At 48.3% G+C, this 21,369-nt stretch overlaps 1 protein-coding gene across 3 annotated transcripts in view; it reads right to left on the bottom strand.

Annotated features, from left to right (window-relative positions):
- The window catches only part of LOC142566836 (nose resistant to fluoxetine protein 6-like), a 231,487-nt gene that overhangs the window by 57,362 nt on the left and 152,756 nt on the right, over nucleotides 1-21,369 (bottom strand). For all 3 annotated transcript variants that reach the window (XM_075677736.1, XM_075677735.1, XM_075677734.1), the window contains exons 7-8: nucleotides 4,500-4,593; nucleotides 2,158-2,250 (exon numbers count right to left, since the gene is read on the bottom strand). In XM_075677736.1, coding sequence (XP_075533851.1) covers nucleotides 2,158-2,250; nucleotides 4,500-4,593 — 187 coding nt within the window. The remainder of the gene's footprint in view (nucleotides 1-2,157; nucleotides 2,251-4,499; nucleotides 4,594-21,369) is intronic.

Raw genomic sequence — 21,369 nt, 5'->3', positions numbered from 1 at the left:
ATAGATTGCGAGGCACTGGAAGTGGTAAGGGAAAATATCTACTTAGGGCAGGTAGTGATCACTTATCCGGATCATGAGACTGAAATAATCAGAAGAATAAGAATGGGCTGGGGCGCGTTTGGCAGGCATTCTCAGATCATGAACATCAGGTGGCCATAATCGCTCAAGACAAATGTTTATAACCGCTGTGTCTTACCAGTACTCACGTACGGGGCAGAAACCTGCAGACTTCCGAAAAGGGTTCCACTTAAATTGAGGACGACGCAATGAGCTATGGAAAGAAGAATGATGGGTGTAACGTTACGGGATAAGAAAAGAGCAGATTGGGTGAGAGAACAAACGCGACTTAATGACATCTTAGTTGAAATCAAGAAGAAGAAATGGGGGGGCATGGGCACGGCATGTAATGAGGGGAAATTACCGATGGTCATTAAAGGTTACGGACTGGATTCCAAGGGAAGGGAAGCGTAGCAGGAGGTGGCAGAAAGTTAGGTGGGCGGATGAGATTAACAAGTTTGCAGGGACAACATGGCCACAATCGGCACATGACCGGGGTAGTTGGAGAAATATGGGAGAGGCCATTGCCCTGCAGTGGGCGTAACCAGGCTGATTATTATTATTATTATTATTATTATTATTATTATTATTATTATTATTATTATTATTATTATTATTATTATTATGACGATGCGCATCTTGTAAGTGGCTTGAATGTGCCAAACGCTGCATTAAGGGATGCACAGCAGCGATGACAACATAGTGTGTCCCATCGGGTGAAGAAAGCCGCGAGCCGGGTACACTTGTCACTTTCCGCTCCGAGCACACTGAACGCCTTATGTGGGATCGTCCACCAGGATGACCTTCCGAACAGTGAACATGAAAACAGTCATCAGGCAGCCTTCAGCAGCTGCATCACGAGGTTCGTTTGTGCCATCCCACTGAGCTGTGGCCCATTCTACGTCGGGCAGACCGGGCCTTGCCTCGACCATCGCCTTCAAAAGCCTTGCACTGTCGGTCATGCGGCTGCACGGGAAAACAGGCCGGGCGATAAGTGCCAGATCATCCAGGCATTTACGATTGTCCAGCGCGGCGCTTCCTGCCTCAGCATGCCATTCATTCAACTACTCGACAAGGAGGTTGTGTGCCTGCAATATTAAGTCTTCCTCTACCGCGTACAAAGAATCCCCTAGTCACTAATGTAATAAGTTTTCGGCCCGTGCTTTTTTTTCTTCTTCGGCAACGTTTTTCTCTACTATATATTTCGCCATTGCGCAATAAACATTACTTGGGGCTATCGTCCCTTCCCTTATTCTTATGTCCCGTTTACGCGCAGTTTGCTGTATTATGCCTGGTTACGCGTTAGCTTTGTTAAACGTTAGCAGATGTGTCCCGGTGTATGGTTGCACCAGGTGAGTACTATCTGTACACTGCCTCTTGCTTTATTGCCTCTACCTATTTCCCATCCTATCTGAAGGCCAAACAGGGTACCGTCGAGCAACTTCTCTCACGACCCCTGCGTCATGTCTCATTTTACGTCCAATCACTATACATGGGAAGCCAAAACCTTGAGTTAGCCGAATCTCTAGTTCCGTGATGGCATAAGGAATGAGCGTTGCTGACGAAAAATAGAGTGATATGGAAAACGAATCCATGCAATGTAATGTAGGGAAGATGATGGGTGACACTACTATGGCTGCATTCAAGCCTAGTGACGTATTTTAAATTAGCATGAGTAATTTGGAGATATTATTACCGCTTTATTTATAGGAAGTGTTATATTGAAAACTTTTCTTCTGGTTTTCTTATTTGCAAGCTAGACAACTATTTTACAGTCCACGTGGTCCTTAGTGTAAAACCACCAACTGTGAATCATATTTGTGCAAGGAGAAACAGAAAACGCTTTCACTACAAAACATTTTTTTCTTCTTTCTGTTATTCCTATTTTCGTAACTTCGCAGTCAGCACTATCCCGAAAACCCTGTAAATGTTGACGTGAAAAAGGTAACGTTAAACCCAACAGTTTCCCGTGAGAGGAATTACTTCTAAGCTACACATACGCATATTTCTGAATTGTCGACTCAAAATTTCTTTCAATTTCTCTAGGTTATGTCGTCCTTTTTATGTGGGTGCCTTAGGTGTACAGCCTGCGTTACTGACCTCCAGTAACGAGCCAGAAGTTTACCAAGAAAGTCAACCACGGGTGCCGTCCTGACGGGGATCTTGCACTGGTTGAAAGTGAGGAGGAATCCACTGGAAAGAAAAATGCCAGAATAACCTGACCACCAGAAACAACTGATTTGCTTATACTGTTACGACATAGTGTACTACCGTTCCTAAATCTGGGTGCATAGGGAACGGCACCATACTCAGCTATTATTATTTCCGCACCTAAGATATGCTATGTACATGTGTACTTCCATGTCATTACCGGGGTATACGGGCCGTCTAGCAAACATCTAAAGTCGCGGGATATGAATATCAACGTGAGGTATGCCACAATACTTTCTTGGCAAGTAGGTGATACATTCATTTCTTTAATGTATTTTCGATTCATCGCGTATTAACAGCACGAACAACATTAAAAACCTTCGGGGCCAGCCTCGAGAGAGGGGGCAGACTTAATGACGTTCACTTAACTACGTGATGGCTTACAACAAGTTGTCTACTTCCTATACGAAAGCGCCTCTTGATTCCTCACGATCTTTCACCTAGGTCAGATCTGGAAAGGACAATTACGGTCTTGCACTTTGTGACTACCATTGCCGTATAATGCAAATAATTTGGACTGAATGAACGAGTAGATATAGCTATTTCGTGCACATGACATTTCACGTCCTGGGGCGCTATAACGTAAAACTATTCGAAACGTTTCTATTCCAATTCTGCAATCAGCCCTCCGCGATTGGCCGAAAACTTTTTTTGCCAACCGCACTTCGCCTGTCTGTCACGCGTCGTCTGATATGCTCCCCGTCTGATATGACGTGCACGCACTGATTGGACTGAACACAAGAAAAATAGTCATTTCTGATTCGACGGCTTTTCGCCCTTAGCCGCCGGCTATTGGTCACACGTTTTCGGACAGCACCCACTTCGCCTGCCAGTCACGCGACATCACAAACCTGCGAAAACTCACCGCGTCGAAGGGCGTGCTTCGTTAAAAGATGCATTAATATACCGAATAAAACTGACTTTTTTTCTGAATAGCCGCAGCCTGCCCCGTTCGGAAAGGAATAAAAGATGGCTGCCGCCGACGATTGCTCAGGCACTGGCTGCTCGCAAGTGCCGGAGAGTATAAGGTTTATTTGCGTAGAATAAAACCATTTGCGTGGCCACGTAGCGTTTTCGAGCATTTTCGGCACGTTTACGACCTCGCTCTGCCAACTCTTTTTTGCTGAGGATGCGTTTTAGCGGCAGTCTTAATCTTGCGTTGCATTCTGTCGCATGCCACGGCAAATTTCGACCAGCCACCGCAAGCTAATAAGGGAAAGCGGACCAATCGCAGACGCCGGCACTACCCTCTTCATTCGGCTATCGATTTTCAATGCACTGGCTCGTCCCCATCGAATCCCTCTCCACTTGAGCGTGCTCTTTGCTTCTTGTCTGCCAATTAGATAAGACAAGCCGCTCAGTGTAGGCAATGTTATTCGTTTTTAAAGACAAGAAAAGTAACTTTCTATAAACGGGGAGAGCGTTTGATTGGCCTGTTTAGACAACCCAGTGGGTCACCGCCCGATGCTTGTGGCGGCGGTTATGCGATTTCGACGTCAGGAGATTGGAATAAAAACATATTGGAATAGTTTCACGTTATAGGGCGCCTGCTTGCTAGACTTCTGAAGTAGATAGCATACACCAAGAAGCCATCCTCGATACCCTCGTGAGAAAAATAAAAACCTCCAATCTTTATTTAACCTGTCGCTGCAGCTAAGGGGCTATGCCACTGCACTGATGAAAAGGAGACCACATGTTTTATGAGCCCACCTCCCCCGCTCCCCTAATTACTGCGTGTCTCAAAGCCAATGTGTTGATTTGGGACGCTAAACTCTTTCAAGTAAACAGCAAACACTGATCTGCACGAAGTGTTTTTTTGTGTATGCTTGATATTATTCAAAAAGCAGAGCACTCCCAGGTAGCACACTCGCGACAATAAATTACGACTACCAATACGAATGCGAGCTCAATATAATGAAGTCGAAGAGATGCAAACTTCAAGAGAACAGACTAGTTGGTACTGCATAAATTGAGGCAAAGCGCAAAATAGGACGTAGTACAACAGAAGGGAACGAACACATAGCGATGTGTCTTCATTTCCTTCTGTCGTCCTACGTCCTATTTTGCACTTTGTCTCAAGAAATGCAAACGTGTCTCTTTCTTTCTGTATGTCGGTGGATGACAATATCGCGACACTCAGAAAATCTAGAGGCGCTAGCTTCCCGCGTTATGCGATGTGGTTGAAGTAGAAGGCGGTTGAAGGTAACCCGTAACGGTGTTGAACAGCTTACCTAAGAAAAAAGAATGAGTCGACGCAGAGGAATGAGTTGATGACGGGCTGGAACAGCACATTTCCAGCCATACTCAGAATGTTATTTCCAGAGCCTGCGCATGCAAAAAAACAGCCACACAATACAAAAGGGCGGCACTTGTTTTCAATTGTTTCCATCAGAATCACGTAAGAAAGGAAATTGAACATTTCCATTGTTTTTATATGTTCAAAGGGTCAAGAGCATTGGTACAGTGTAAAGAGAATGGTCCTTTGCAAGTGTTCCCAGGCTTACTGAAATGTTCTTTGTCGCGGCAGGGGCCAACATTTGACGGTTGGCCCCTGTTGGGTGTCCAAGTTGCTAAAAGGGCACACCAACATGGGAAGTTTTCTGCGACACTAAGGTAGGCCTCACAAGCATACAAAACGTGATGTTCCGCGGACCAAATTAATATCTGTTCTCGGATATTCAGTGAACTTATCACCACATGCACGACAAGGCATGCAACGACTTTTTCATTATGCAAGAAAGGTGAGGCGTGCAGACAGGACACAAGAGAAGTGGACAACACGAACGCTCTTCTGCAGTTCTCTTGTGTCCTGTCTGCACGCCTCACCTTTTTTGCATAATGAATCCTTACTAACTAACTCAGCTTTCTGTCGTACTTTTTCAATGGCTTCCGGCATAGGCGCCGACTACGGGGGGGGGGGGGGGGCTCCGGGGAGGGGAGCAGAGCCCCTCCCCCCCGGACACACGCTTAAAGTGCCATTACAAGAGCTTTGTCACCTACATCACTTGAGGTTTAGTTTGATTTTCCTGAACCTATTCACTTGAAATTTTATTGTGGCTGATAGCACACTGCATCATTGTTGCCGAGGATGTCCACGACATTTAGTTCATATTTTGGTATTATTTCTGCAAATCCTGACAATAGAAGAACACGCGCATTAAAAGCATTAGCAGCGGCTGCCTCAACCATATTTTCTCACTTCGACATTGTTTTAAATTTCCACTATAAACACCAGGCACACAGAATATATTTAAATATACACACAAGACAAAGTATATTATATTTTTGAAAGAGTTCAAGGTAGCCTATTAAAATTATATTTATAAAGGTATGGATACCCTATGCCTAGAGAATGAATATGTTGCTGCATGTTCACCACGCTTCAAATTGCTTTGCTTGCTTTTTTTGACCATGAAAAAAGCCTATGGCCTCTTCGGCAGACTTTTATCAATGGCGTGTGAATTGCACGTGAATGTTACGTTTCTCAGTACTGTTTCTCTTTCCAGTAAGCAATGCTAACGACTGATAAAAAACTCTGCTAATAATTTACAACATTTATGAGGAACATCGTCAGTTGCATGAAAAGGTCATAAAATGTACAGGGTGTCCAAATTAACCATCATGCACCAAGATTAAAAAAACAGTAATGCGTTACTCGAAGAAAACCTAGTGCATATTGTTTACAGTATAGTGGCGTAGCTGGCAGTAATTGTTTCGTTACAGAGATTTATTTAGGTAATCTTAATTAATTCATTTAGAAATTACAAAAAGGGAGCTTATGTCTCAATTAATAAGGAGCTTGGACTATTCTTGGATGCCTGCATTCCAACATTTTTTCGATCGTACAGTGGAAGAAAACTGGATTTGCTTTAAAAATAAAGTTACAAGTCTCATTAACAAACAAATACCGTTACAAAAAATTTCAGGTAAACAACGGGCACCTTGGTTTAACACAACGTTAAAGAGGCTACTGTAGAAAAAAAAAGCGCGTCTTTTTCGTTTCGCGAAGTCTACAAACAGTCTTGCTCGCTGGCGTGTATATCGTGATAGTGTGTGCTCCTATCGCATTGCTATCAAACAGGCAAAATATTTTTTTTTTCTGGAGATCACACTGTCTTCTGTTCTCTCCACCAACGCTTCCAAGTTCTGGAACTTTGTTAAACCTGCACAAAGCCGTGCCATTTCTCTTGTTGACTCTGCTGGGCATGTGCTGCGCAATGAGGAATGTTGTACTGTCCTGAATGACGTCTTCGCGGGTGTGTTTAGAAAGACAACTTTGAGGGAAGTCAACTTTGAGGGAATAGCTAAATTAATTGAGAAACTAAAGCTTTCGTCTTCATGTGGTGACGATGAAATTAATGCGAACTTTCTGAAGAACACGAAAGTTTAATCTTCAGTTTTCCTGTCATCCCTCTTCACACAGTACATTGAATCTAGTAGGCTGCCATCAGATTGCAAGGTCGGGGAAAGTGGTGCCACTTTTTAAATCCGGGAACACGCATTCTCCTCTCAATTATCGACCAAGTTCTTCAACTAGTATCCCATGCAAACTTTTAGAAGATATAATTTACTGTAATCTATTCTCATATCTTGAATCAACTGACTTTTTTTACCTCCTGCCGACATGGATTCCGGAAACACTATTCCTGTGAAACACAGCTTCTGTTACTTACTAATCACATCGCAGCAGCTCTAGGCCGAGGCCGAGGCTCCTTTCTTCATAATGTTTTCTTGACTTTTCTAAGGCTTTCGACAAAGTACCTTATCAACTACTTCTACTAAAAATCAGCACTTTGAAAATTCACCCAAACATCCTCAAATGGATCGAATACTTTTTACCTGACCGAACCCAATATGCTATCGCTAACAATCACGCTTCCTCTCCTTGTCCTGTTGAATCTGGCGTTCCTCAAGGTTCCGTTCTCGGTCCACTACTATTCCTGGCCTACATAAATGATCTACATAAATTACAGATAACATTAACTCTAGTATAAAGCTATTTTCAGACGACTGCGTTATCTATTGCGAAATAAATAGCCCTAATGATACGCTTGTCCTTCAATCTGACCTAAATAACGTATTTGAATGGTGCAGTAAATGGTTGATGACCCTTAACATCAGTAAATACAAGCACATGATATTTTCGCGAAACACTAATGCCTCAATGTCTTCAGAATACAGAATTAATGGCATCGGACTGGAGCGCGTGCCTGCATACAAGTATCTTGGTGTCTACATATCTGATGACTTCTCAATGACATTGACTACATCATAGGTAATGCAAATCGCATTATCGGTTACTTTCGACGCATTTTTTTTCAATCTCTACAGCGCCTAAAATTAATGCTTTATCAAACTTTCGTTCGTGCGAAACTCGAACACGCGTGTGCAGTTTGGGATCCGGGACACCGAACTTTTATTCAATCCATAGAATCCCTTCAGAATCGATCAGCTCGTTTTATTAAGTCGAACTATTCACGTACCGCTAGTGCCTCGCAGATGAAACTGTCACTTACCCTTCCTGACCATCAAACTCGGCGCAACATTTCGCGCCTTTGTTTATTCCACAATGTGTTCCATCACCGTTTATTGAATCAGCAACTCATTTCGCAGCCAGTGTACTTATCCTCCCGTATCGATCACAGCAATAAGGTAGCTGTTCCTTTTTGTCGCACTGACATGTTCCTGCATTCTTTTATGCCGAAAACCTGTTCTGAGTGGAACCGCCTTTCCTCTTCTATCGCCACCTTACCCGATGCGTCATCATTCAAAACCACTGTGACAAATCATCTTTTAAAATGACTCGAATTTTGCTGTTTTTTTCTTTTTATTTCGCTGCTCCTTCTGTCTGTCCTTCTTGTCCTTGTCCTTATAGGCTTGAATGCTTTTTGTTTGTAAACTATGTACCCACCCCCTCTGTAATGCCTATTGGGCCCTGAGGGTATGATAATAAATGAATAAATAAGTAAATAAATAAATAAATAAATAAATATAACTCCAGACGTACACTTCCAATTATCAGTCTCAATGAGGCATTTGAAGGCACAGCCAAGGTATATCTAACTGCGGTATTTTCAGCCACGTACTCATTGCGTACTAATTTGTTTCCGACAGATAAATTAACCCCGCAAAATATGAAGAATACCACGTGACTCCGCTCCCACCCGTATCATAAAGCAGCGCCCTCGAACAGGCTCTCTCTGAGTTATCCAGAATGAAATAAGGCAAATAAAGAAAACCATCGTCATTGAGCTAGTGCCACATCTACAGCGCTCCGGCCGAAGTAACACGTCGCGTTTGGTGCTAGTTAGAAACAAGCTGTGATAGCTGTTGCCTTAGCGTAGATAAAGTGCGCGGACGTTTCCATTTTTTTTTTTGCCAGAAAACCTATCACCACAAAAGCGAATAGACCACGTCAGTGCAAAGGTTTAAAGATGTGTTTTGTTTCATCCCAGTCGCAATGTATTTCTCTGAAGAGCAGGAGGGGTACATGATCCTTGCTTTGGGATCTGCAAATGGCAACCAGACGAACGCCGCAAATATGTATATCAGTCATGGAAGTGTGACGGTAGACCAAACGCATAGAGTGCCATCAGAAATAATGAAAACCTGAGACAAACCGGCAGCTTCAAGAAACAGCGGCGGATGACTCCATCTTTGAGTCCTAGCCTATACGCACGGATGTTCTAGCATTTACGGCCTCAAAACGTCACGGTAGCGTGCGGGGACGTAGCCGCCCAGGTACCACTTTCCAAGTCATCAGTTTGGAGGATTCTAAGCGGCGGATTTTCACCCGTACCACCTTAACCAGCACCAATGCATAGAAGATAGGCACTTGTAGAAATGTCTAGAATTCTTGAATTGGGTCCTCACACAAACCGATGAGTCAACGGACTTTTTTAGCAACATCATGTGCACAGACGAAGCGAATTTTTGCAGAAACGCCTCGGCACACTTACATAATGCACACTAATGGAGGGACTCCAATCTACACTGGGTAAAGCGCAGTCGGCACCAGTACCAGTGGTCGCTCAATGTGCAGTTCGGAATTTTTACAGGCGCTGTTATAATCGATCCCATCTTCTTCGATCCCACACTGACTACAGCGTTATGTGAACGAAATTCATGAATGAGTGGTCGATAAGTTAGTCAGCAAAGTCCCGCTGTCACGTCTTCCGCTTCTGTGGCATCAGGAAAACGGGACACCCGCACACAGCAGCAGCCAAGCACGAAACTGACTGGAAGCGACTTTTCATGCGCAATAGATTGGAAGACATGGGTTTGTGAATTGGCCGGCTTGGTCACCTGACCTTTTTCCACTAAATTTTTTCCTTTGGGCTTATGTGAAAGATCGTGCTTACATGATCGAGACGGACGTCAGATTACTTCAAGGCAAGGATAACGGATGTTTGCCGTGGAATCCCGGCGTAATTATCAAGAAATTAACTGAACCTGTGATAAAACGGACACACTACCGCGTAGACGCAAAAAAGGGGACCTATTCGAACACGTCGTCTAGGCTGGTGTTCAACGGACCTTATGAATTCATAGATAAAAAGGGCATACTGAAATCTGACGTTTTCTTTCTTTTTTTTTTTGGTGCAGACATTCTGATTGCCAATTCGGCTCATTTAGTAGCGGCATATTTACGTACTTTCTTGAATGCATCCGTTTTGACTTTTCTCTGCACGTTGGTCGCTTCTCGGTTGGTTTATTTCAATTTTATTTTTTGACACGAACCTGTTTTTGCAGCGCGTATACACTTTCGTGAAAAATAAAATGGTCACGTTAATTTGGCTTTGGTCCGAAGCAAGTTTCTCGCGCGAAATATTGCTGTGCGTGCACTCTTTCGATGCGTGCGAGCAGAGACGGGCTTTTGAAACATTCAATGCTTATTCCATGGCTTTTCACGCCTTGTGCGTGGTCAGAGCGGCGCTTCGGCCGCGTTATCAAGGGTCTTTTGTTATCAATGTGGTCAGTCAGCCTTCAGAGACAGATAATAAGTGCGACGTAGAAATTAGGGTAAGGAATAGCTGCGAAGCCGCGAAACCTGTTGTTGGTGCTCCTTCCGTACCATTATCTAGCTGATACGCTGTCTCTTCGGGTTTGCGACAGGCAATGCAGTTGCTTTCAGTGAGCTTATTTGAGGGCGCTGCTTTATGACGCGGGTGGGAGAGCACTCACCTGGTATTTTTCATGCTTCGTGAGGTTTCTTTTCCAGTCGGAAAAAAACGTATGCAATTAGTACATCGCTGAAAACAGTGCAGGTAAATGTCAATTTAGTATGCCTACAAATACCGCGTTGACATTTTGAATATTGGGACAGTATTTCTAGAGTTAGATAACTAACTGCAGTTGCCGAATTAAATCTCAGTAACGAAATAATTACTGGTGGCTACTACACTGTACAGGAAACCATATGGACTAGGTTTTCTTCGAGTAACGCAACTGCTCTTTTTTTTTAATTTTGGCGCATGATGATTTGGGAGCACTGTAGAGTTCACTCAGTAACCGAAATGAGGCTATACCGGATTGACTCCAAAGAAGAATCAACAGAAGCGATGCGCAACAGCGCTTATACTCGGACTTACAGGAAAAGAAAGAGAGAGAAAGAGAGAGGCTGAAATTTCACCGGAAGGGCGAAGCACTATTAGTGATTTAGCCAAGTATGCGACAATTACACGCAGGAAGATTACACCACCGAGAGGACTCGGGCTGTGAAATTGAACTGTCTCCTACTATGCGGTTTTGTGTATACAAATATAACGCAGTCATTTCAGCGCTCAATTCTGCGAGGTCACACGAAGTTTCTTCAAGTGCAAGAAATATATATATATATATATATATATATATATATATATATATATATATATGTATGTATGTATGTATGTATGTATGTATGTATGTATATACACGGGGTTCGGAAAGCTGGTCGGGCCTCGGCCCGCCGACCCCAGGGACACATGAAAACTCTACGCCTATGGCGACACTGCCGTGCCAGTGGAGATGATGTCTGCACGTGGGAGAAGACGTTCTGACTCTCCTTCCGCTAACTGCCCCTGCAGCTGGGCAACGCAGATATCCCGTGAATGCAATTTGCGACTGTGGGACTCGAAAGCTATGTCTGGTCGGCATTATTTTGTTGTTCCCAAGTCTACCGTCCAGGTTACCACGAGGCGAAGAGATCATGCTGCAGAATTTCTGGCACGACGCCGCATTTTCCAACTCGTATGTCTTTCTCAGTGGAACGGCTGACAGGCCCACACGGCAGATGCAACTGTCGGGAGATTTTCACACACCTTCTCGGTGCCCGCCCAGCTATAGTACGGAGAGGTAACGTTTGTGCGCAGTGCTTGACACACTGGACAATTGTCCACTATTACTAAAGAAAGTTTTGAGTTAGTGGCCCCAAAAGTCCTTCACACAAAATAACTGCGCTGATCAAGTTATTGAGGTCTATGGGCTTATATAAGAGACTGAGAGCACTGCCAGTTATCGATATTCCTTCTTTCATGGCTCCCGGCGATGACAACTCGACTCCGCCGGCTCCGACACCTGCTACCACTTCGACGACATACATCACTCTCCCCACTCTCCGTGATCCTAGCGTATTCTCGCGCAAAGATGGGGAAGACGTCGATGACTAAATCAGCCTCTACGAACACGTCAGCCGCAAGAACCGGTGGGATCCTACTATCATGCTCGCCAACGTAGTCTTTCACCTTGATTGCACACCTTGAGTTTGGTTTTTGACGCACGAAGATGAGCTCCCCAGTTGGGATTCTTTAAGCAAAAGCTTCAGGACTTGTTCGGCAACCCCTACGGTCACCAACTTTCCGCGAAGAAGGCGCTTTCCGGCCGTGTGCAGACGTCAACAGAGCCCTATGTCACATACATTCAGGACGTCTTGGCTCTGTGCCGCAAAGTTGACGCACACATGACTAAGTCAGAAAAGCTTTCCCACATCCTCAAAGACATTGCCGATGACGCCTTCAACTTGCTCGTTTGCAACAACGTGGCGACAGTGGATGCAGTTATAAAAGAGTGCCGCCTGCTGGAACTCGCTAAAAGCCGACGTATTAACCAGCAGTTTGCCCGTCTGCGCAACACCCCAGCGATATCTTCCTATGCCGACACTCCTCCTCTGGACAGCACTGCCGATGTTACCAGGATCATACGGCGTGAGATCGAGGCCGCCTATCCGGCTGCCTTCGACTCCAGTCCCACCAATGCGTCTGCAGTCACGGTTTCCCTGATCCAGGCAGTTGTCCGCCAGGAGTTCGAAAACATGGGTCTTAACACCGTCTGCTCGGCGCATCGCCCTGATACCCGCCCGGCTTATTCGATTCCGCCCCGTCCCGCATCTTCTTACCCACCACGTTTCCGCAACCCATCTGAATGGCGCACTGCTGACGACAAGCCCATTTCTTTTCACTGCCATCGAATCGGGCACATTTCTCGGTACTGTCGCAGTCGCTGGAGCTCCCCGACCAGGTCTACTTATACTGCCTACTCTCGCCCCCCAGGTGGCCCTTCTCGTCCCTATGCCGCAGGCTCCGATAATGCCGCCGCTGATTCTCCTGCACCGAACCGCCCTTATTCTCGTTCGCCTTCGCCCCAACGACGACAATCTCGCTCTCCCCAGCCCCGTCGCTCCTATTCGCCGACTCCTTTCGGACGCCGCTCTCAGCCGGAAAACTAGACGATGCAGCGCCTCGAGGTGACACTGCATTGCTCCCTATCACGCAGAAGTTCGCGAAACGCTTGCCAAGAACATTATTGAACCGTCATGTAGTCCATGGGCGTCACCTGTTTTACTGGTCAAAAAGAAGGATGGCTCATGGCACTTTTGCGTGGATTATCGGCACCTTAAAAGGCTTACCAAAAAGGACGTGTATCCCCTACCTCGGATTGATGACGCCCTAGACTGCCTCCACGGTGCTCGCTACTTCTCCTCTATTGACCTTCACTACGGCTACTGGCAAATTGCCGTGGACGACCTCGACCGCGAAAAGACTGCTTTTTTAACACCCGACGGTCTTTATCAATTCAAAATGATGCCGTTCAGCCTATGTAACGCCCCTGCCACTTTTGAACGCACGACGGACTCCATTCTTCACGGTTTCGAATGGTACACGTGCCTGTGCTACTTGGACGACGTTATAGTATTCTCCCCAACATTCACTACGCACCTCGGGCGCCTCTCGGCAGACCTGGATGTTTTTCGTCGAGCCAGTCTGCAACTCAATGCATCGAAGTGCCAGTTCGGCCGTCGCCAGATTACCGTCCTTGGACATCTCGTTGACGCGAACGGAGTGCAACCAGAGCCAGGCAAGATCCATGCTGCTACGCACTTTCCTGTTCCGAAGTGTGTCAAGGATGTGTGCAGCTTCATCGGCCTTTGTTCGTACTTCCGCCGTTTCGTGGAAAATTTCGCCGCCATAGCACGAGCACTAGCCGAGCTTTTGAGAAAAGACGCCCCTCTCCAGTGGGGAGATAACGAGGCCTCTGCATTCTCGCATCTAATCGACCTTCTCAAAACGCATCCCGTTCTGGCCCGTTTCGATCCTTCTGCGCCTACCGAAATCCGTACTGACGCCAGCGGTCACAGAATTGGCGCAGTACTGGCACAACGCCAGCGCGGCCACGACCGTGTTATCGCTTACGCCAGCAGGCTCCTCTCACCCGGGGAGCGCCACTATTCCATTCTGAGCGTGAGTGTCTGGTCCTAGTTTGGGCGGTTGCGAAATTCTGCCCATACTTATATTACCGACCATTTTCCGTTGTCACAGACCATCACGCGCTTTGCTGGTTATGCTCACTGAAAGATCATACAGGAAGACTTGGTCGCTGGGCCTTACGCCTGCAAGAATATTCGTATAATTTCAGTTATAAACCTGGCCGACTACACAAGGACGCTGACTGCCTGTCTCGCTACCCGGTAGACGAGCCTGACGACGCCGACAGTAGTGGCCCCACGGCATTTTCTCTGTGTCTGCCTTCGTTAACATTGCCGATGAGCAGTACCGAGACCTATCGCTGCGGGCACTCATCGAACGTCTGTGCTCTACACCTACCGACGCATCCGTTCGCCGATATGTCCTCCAGGGCAGCATTGTGTATCGAAGGAACCTCGTCCCTGACGGCTCTGATCTTCTTGTCGTGCCAAAACATCTACCACAGACTGTGCTCTTTGAGATGCATGACGAACCCACTGCAGGGCATCTTGGAGTAACCCGCACGTACGACCGCGACGGGCGCCTCCGCTTCTATTGGCCTGGTCTCGCTCTCTCCGTCCGACGCTATGTTGCTGCTTGTCATCCCTGTCAGCGTCGGAAAAACATCTCAGGTGCTACCTGCCGGTCATCTCCAGCCGATCGCCGTCCGTGTGGAACCGTTCTTTCGTGTTGGATTAGACCTCCTCAGTCCATTTCCCACGTTATCCTCTTGGAATAAATTGATAGCCATCGCAACTGATTACGCCACTCGATACGCTATCACGCAGTATCTCCCTACCAGTTGCGCCACTGACGTCGCGGAGTTTCTCTGGCGTGACATTATCTTGCTTCATGGCGCCCCGCGACAGCTGCTTACTGACCATGGTCAAAACTTCCTCTCGAAAGTTATCGCCGACATTGTGCGTTCCTGCTCCATTCAACACAAGCTGACTACCTCATACCATCCTCAAACGAATGGCCTGACAGAGCGGTTAAACCGTACTCTTACCGATATGCTGTCCAAGTACGTTTCCAACGGCCACCACGACTGGGGCCTTGCCCTTCCTTACGTAACATTTGCGTGCAATTCTTCCCAGCACGTCACCGCCGAATTTTCTCCATTTTATCTACTGTGCGGTCGCGAACACTTTGCCCCTAGACACGGCACTTCCTCCTCCTGCGATCTCAACAAGCGTGTATGCGCGCGATGCCATCGCCCTCACCGACGATGCACGCCAGCTTGCCCGTGCTCGACTGACGGCCGCACAAACCACTCAGCAGTGTCAGTACAACGCCCGCCATCGTGGCGTACAGTTTTTGCCTGGTGTGCTCGTGCTCCTGTGGTCGCCCTCTCGTCACTTCGGACTTTCAGAGAAGCTCCTTTCGCGATACACAGGGCCCTACCGCGTGCTGCGCCAGACCACGCCTGTGACGTACGAAATTGCTCTTGTGGCTTCGACCTCGTCCTCTCCTCTGGCATCTAGTAATGTTGCCCATGTCAGTAGGCTCAAGGCCTACTACACTGCTTCCGAGTCCGGCCTTTAGTCGCTCCGGGACGGCGTTTTTGCCGCCGGGGGTAGTGCTACGGAACAGTATTTGCGATCACTAAGAGGCGAGCAGTGTGAAGACGACGACGACGATTAGAGGCTAGTGTGGGCTGTTGCCTCTTGGCCAAGCGCGGCGTATTTTCTTGTAAATATACTTCTATGTAGCTTTTCATCTGCGTCTCCCTACGTAACATTATTGCTACGGAACAGCCGCCACAGTGTGGCTGCACTGAGGAGAAAGTGACGACGTGGGCCCGCTTGATATAGCGTCGCCATTTTGTCCTTCCGTTAGCTTCCCTGTAAATAAATCGTATATAGCATTGGGCTCCAGCAACATGTAACATTATTTTGGTGGAGGTGGACGTTCCTCGTACCCGTCATAGCGCTTCGCAGCGGTCTCAACGGCGACAGTGCAACTTCGGCTCCTGCTGGCGGCACTTCATCTACGCAACCGTCTACGCCTGCAGCCCCGACCTACGTCGCCGTTTCCCCCCTCGGGATCCTGGCGTTTTCAACGGAGTCGGCAGTCCTGATGTTGACAACTAGCTCCGCTTATACGAACGTTTATGCGCCAGTCACAGGTGGGATCCGATTATTATGCTTGCTAACGTTCTTTTCTACCTCGACGGAGCTCCACTTGCATGGTTCCAGACTCACGAAGAGGAGATATCTAGCTGGGGTCTCTTCAAAGAGAAGCTCCACGACCTTTTTGGCAATCCCTTTGGTCGTCAAGTCAATGCCAAGAAAGCCTTTGCCACACGTGTACAGACGTCGACCGAGTCCTACGTGTCGTACTTTCTCGACGTCTTGGCCCTTTCTGCCAAGGCTGACCCGACCATGTCTGAGGACGATAAGGTTAACACGTCCTCAAAGGCATTGCTGACGACGCCTTCAATTTACTGGTGTTTGCGAACGTCACCAGCATCGACACGATCCTCAAGGAGTGCCGCCGTCTTGAGTATGCTAAAAGCCGCCGGGTATCCCAGCACGTCACGTGACTTCCCAACACAGTTGCTACGTCATCCTGTGACGACCTCTTCCACCAGCCCTCGCGATGTGAGAACTTGACCTGCATCATTCGTCGTGAGGTCGAGGCGGCACTACCAGCGGCCCCTTCATTCCCGTCACCTGATCATTCTCCGGTGACAATCTCCTTGATCCAGGCGGTCGTCGGTCAAGAGTTGTCGAACGTCGGCCTGCAATCCATTCGCTGCATAGACTCCGAACCTCTTTCCCCACGCACGACCCCATCACGCTCTTCTTACTCCTCCTATGGGCAGCACAACCCCTCCGAATGGCGAACCATGGACGACAAGCCGATCTGCTTTAACTGCCGACGCATAGGGCATGTCGCTCGCCACTGCCGCAGCCGCTGGACTTCTCGGATGCGCTATTTTCCTGATTACCGCCCTCGCCCCTCTAGCGCGTCGTTTTCCTTCGCCCCTTCTATGCCCGTCCCATCATCTGACCCTGCTACACCTTTGACACGACCCCGCTACTCCCGCTCGCTTTCTCCCTCCCGTCGCCAATCTCGTTCGCCCCCGTCATGCCGTGCTCCTTCTCCGACCTACTCGCCGCACCCCCGACCAGAACACTAGACTGCAGCTTCTGGAGGTGAAGCTGCAATGACGAAATCGGCACGTAATCCTCGCTTCACCTTACCCACGAACAATAATCTTTTAGACGTTCTCGTCGACAATGTTCCTGTGTGCGCGTTGGTTCACACCCGGGCGCATGTGCCCATTATGAGTACTGCTCTTCGCCGTCGGCTCAAGAAAGTTCTGACGCTCCCCCCGAACCGAGTTGTGCAAGTCGCCGACGGAGGGACTGCCGCTGTTGTTGGCATGTGCTGTGCCCGACTCACCATTTCTGAGAGACACACCGTCGTTCTCTTCACCGTCATCGAGCATTGCCCTCACGAACTCATTCTCGGTCTGGATTTCCTTGCCAATCATTCTGCCCTCATTGACTGTTCGGCCGGCTCACTTCACCTTGACTTGCCTCTTCTTGCCGACCCTGTGGACCCGCCACCGAGCCATTTGGGCTGCATGGATTTTATTCGCCTACCGCCTCAATCTGTGACACACGTCGACTTGTTGTCCTCACCAGCTGTACCTGACGGTAATTACGTGGTCGCGCCAATTCCGGCAGTTATACTTAGACATGGTGTTACCGTGCCGCACACTGTGCTGACAATTACTGGTAACCGCACCTTCCTTCCCCTTGTCAATTTCGCGCTAACCGCGCAAGTTCTGCCTCAGGGGATTTCATTGGCTATAATTAGCGCTTTGCAGGATGATGAGATCGAGCCATTCACAGTGGAAGATTGTCACAGCTCAGCCCATGTTGTGACGTCCTCGCACAGTACTGACGTCGACATTGAGAAGAAGGTTTCCTCTGACCTTAAACCTGTTCAAGTTGAAGCTTTTTGCAGCGTTCTTGAAGGCTATCGCGACATTTTTGACTTTGACAATCCAACCTTACGTCAAATGTCCGTCGGGACCCATCGCATAAACACTGGCGATGGGAACCCTATTCACCAACGTCCATATCGTGTTTCTGCGTCCGAACGAGCCGTTATTCAACAGGAAGTAAAAAAATGCTTGCAAAGAACATTATCGAACCTTCCTGTAGTCCCTGGGCTTCTCCCGTCGTACTTGTCAAAAAGAAGGATGGCACGTGCGTTTTTTGTGTAGATTATCGCCACCTAAACAAAATCACAAAAAAGGACGTGTACCCTTTGCCACGTATTGATGACGCTCTAGACTGCCTGTACGGTGCCACCTATTTTTCTTGTATCGGCTTACGGTCCGGCTATTGACAGATATCCGTCGACGACATGGACCGAGAGAAGACTGCATTGATTACCAATGACGGCCTTTATCAGTTCAAGGTGATGCATTTCGGTCTTTGTAACGCACCCGCCACCTTCGAACGAATGATGGACTCTTTGCTTCAGGGGTTCAAGTAGTCCACCTGTTTGTGCTATCTGGACGACGTCATCGTTTATTCGCTCACATTTGACACACATCCAGACCGTCTTTCAGCGATTCTTGACGTGTTCCGACGCACCGGGCTCCAGTTGAACTCGTCAAAATGTCACTTCGCTCGCCGCCAAATCACCGTCCTTGGACACCTCGTGGACGCCAGAGGCGTGTGACCTGATCCGGACAAAACTCGCGCCGTTAAGAACATTCCTGTTCCGAAGTCTACCAAGGACGTTCGTAGTTTCGTAGGGCTGTGCTCTTATTTCCGACGCCTTGTGAAGGATTTTGCGACCATCGCACGTCCTCTTACCGACCTCTCGAAGAAAGACACGCTATTTTCATGGGGACCTGACCATGCAGCATATTTTTCGCAGCTCGCTACTCTCCTTACCACGCCCCCAATCCTGGCCCGCTTTGACCCGTCTGCCTCAACGGAAGTTCGAACTGATGCCAGTGGCCACGCCATAGGAGCTGTGTTAGCAAAACGCCAGCGTGGACATCATCACGTTACAGCCTATGCCAGCCGACTTCTACCATCCGCCGAGCGCAATTATTCAATCACAGAGCGCGAGTGCCTCGCTCTTCTGTGGGCTGTTGCGAAGTTTCGTCCATACTTGTTCGGACGCCCCTTCTGTGTCATCACTGATCACCACGCGCTCTGCTGGCTATCCTCGCTCAAGGACCCCACGGGACGACTCGCTGGCTGGGCGTTACGCCTGCAATATACCTTCTCCGCAGTATATAAGACGGGACACTTGCTCCAGGATGCCGATTGTTTGTCACGCTACCCCGTCGACGAACCGGCTGATGCGGACGCCATCGCTTGCGTTTTCTATGTGTCCCAGTTGCTTGAAATCGGCAACGAGCAACGCCGCGATCCTTCATTACGAGCCCTCATCGACCATCTGGAGTGAACGCCTGGCGACGCCTCTCTCCGGATGTTTCTCCTCAAGGAGGGGACATTATACCACCCCAATCTCGATCCACACGGCCTTGACCTTGTGCTCGTAATTCCATCACACCTGCGTTCGAGTGTCCTCCAACTTGACTACGCTCCCTTCACATACGACCGCGTACGCTGTCGATTCTTTTGGCCGGGCCTCGCCCGCTCCGTGAGGCGCTACGTTGCCGCTTGTGAGCCCTGTCAGTGCCCGAAGAAGCCCTCCACACCTGCAGCTGGATGTCTCCAGCCGATGGACATCCCACCGGAACCCTTTTTCCGTGTTGGTCTAGACCTTCTTGGACCGTTTCCTCTCTCGGGCTCGGGAAATAAATGGGTTGCCTTCGCTACTGATTATGCTACGCGGTAGGCAATCACCAGAGCCCTCTCGACAAGTTCTGCTACTGACGTTGCTGACTTTCTGCTCCATGAGATCATTTTAATGCACGGAGCTCCGCGCCAATTACTCACTGACCGTGGCCGCAGCTTTCTGTCGGCAGTGGTCAAGGACATCCTCCGCTCCTGCTCGACAAAGCATAAGTTCAGCACGTCCTACCACCCACACACCAACGGCCTCACGGAGCGCCTCAACCGGACCATCACCGACATGCTTTCGAAGTACGTTGCGACCGACCACCACGACTGGGATCTCCCCTTACCATATGTGACGTTCACGTATAATTCATTGCGTCACGACAGCGCCGGCTATTCACCATTCTATCGCCTATATGGCCGAGAACCCGCATTGCCCTTAGACACTTTGTTGCCCTCGGCCACACGTTCAGCCACTGAATACGCCCGCGACGCGATCGCACACGCCGACCACGCGCGCCAGCTCGCCCACACCCGTCTCGAGGCCTCGCAGGAGCATGAGACGCCTCTATGATTGCCAACATCGCGACGCGCACTTTACTGCGGGTTCTCTGGTGCTTCTCTGGTCACCCATTCGACGTGTGGGCCTTTCCGAAAAGCTGCTGTCGCGCTACACTGGCCCATACCGTGTGGTGCGAGAAGTGACCGATGTCACGTATGAAGTCATTCCCGCCGACCTGTCAGCGTCATCGTCGGCTGCAAGTGACATCGTTCACGCTGCGAGACTTAAGCCATACCCGACACCTTTCACCGCGGATGTGTAGATTAGGCTCCGGGACGGTGCTTCTACTGCCGGGGGTGATGCTACGGAACAGCAACCACAGTATTGCTGCACTGAGGAGAAAGAAGACCACGTGGGCCCGCTTGATAAAGCGTCGCCATTTTGGCCTTCCGTTAGCTACCCTGTAAATAAATGGTGTATTTCATTGGGCTCCGGCTACACGTAACAATATATTTTGACTGTGCGCCTGTGTTCTCCTTATTTTTCTATCTATTTACATCTTCCCTGCGTGAAAATGGCCAACTGAAACAATGTCTGGATAACGTGCCTTGCTATCAATCCACCTTCTCTCTCTCCCCCCTTTTGGTTTTCTACTGTTTTTGTTATTGCATTATTCCTTACAACCCAAACGCAACAATTCTGCGCATCGCCTGTAGCACCCTCCAACAGCGAGCGATTCTCTCTTTTGCTCGCTGTCTGAGAGTCCAAGTCCGCAACGCTGCTCCTCATTAAGAGGAATCTTAAACTCAGGACAAACTCCGACACGGCGTTTTCAAATACATGTAAAACGCAGAAACGCTTTCTGAGATAACGCCGGGATTGATTTTAATAAAATTTGTTGCATTTGAGAAAGAAAGTTAAATTCTAGCGACTGTTGCAAGCGGAATTTCGATTTACGGCCTGAGTTTTGTTAAAATAATTTTCAAAACTTTGTAAGTTCGAAAGAAGCAGCAGCACGAAGCCTACAAATTAATAGTTCTGCATCCAGAACAGATGCCGCGTTTCTGTAAACGGCATACATTAGATCATTCTAAGC

Source organism: Dermacentor variabilis, unplaced genomic scaffold (assembly GCF_050947875.1).
Source record: "Dermacentor variabilis isolate Ectoservices unplaced genomic scaffold, ASM5094787v1 scaffold_13, whole genome shotgun sequence".
NCBI classification, from domain to species: domain Eukaryota; kingdom Metazoa; phylum Arthropoda; class Arachnida; order Ixodida; family Ixodidae; genus Dermacentor; species Dermacentor variabilis.
Note: the sequence above shows the minus strand (reverse complement) of the source record. Positions and strands in the feature narration are given on the sequence as shown.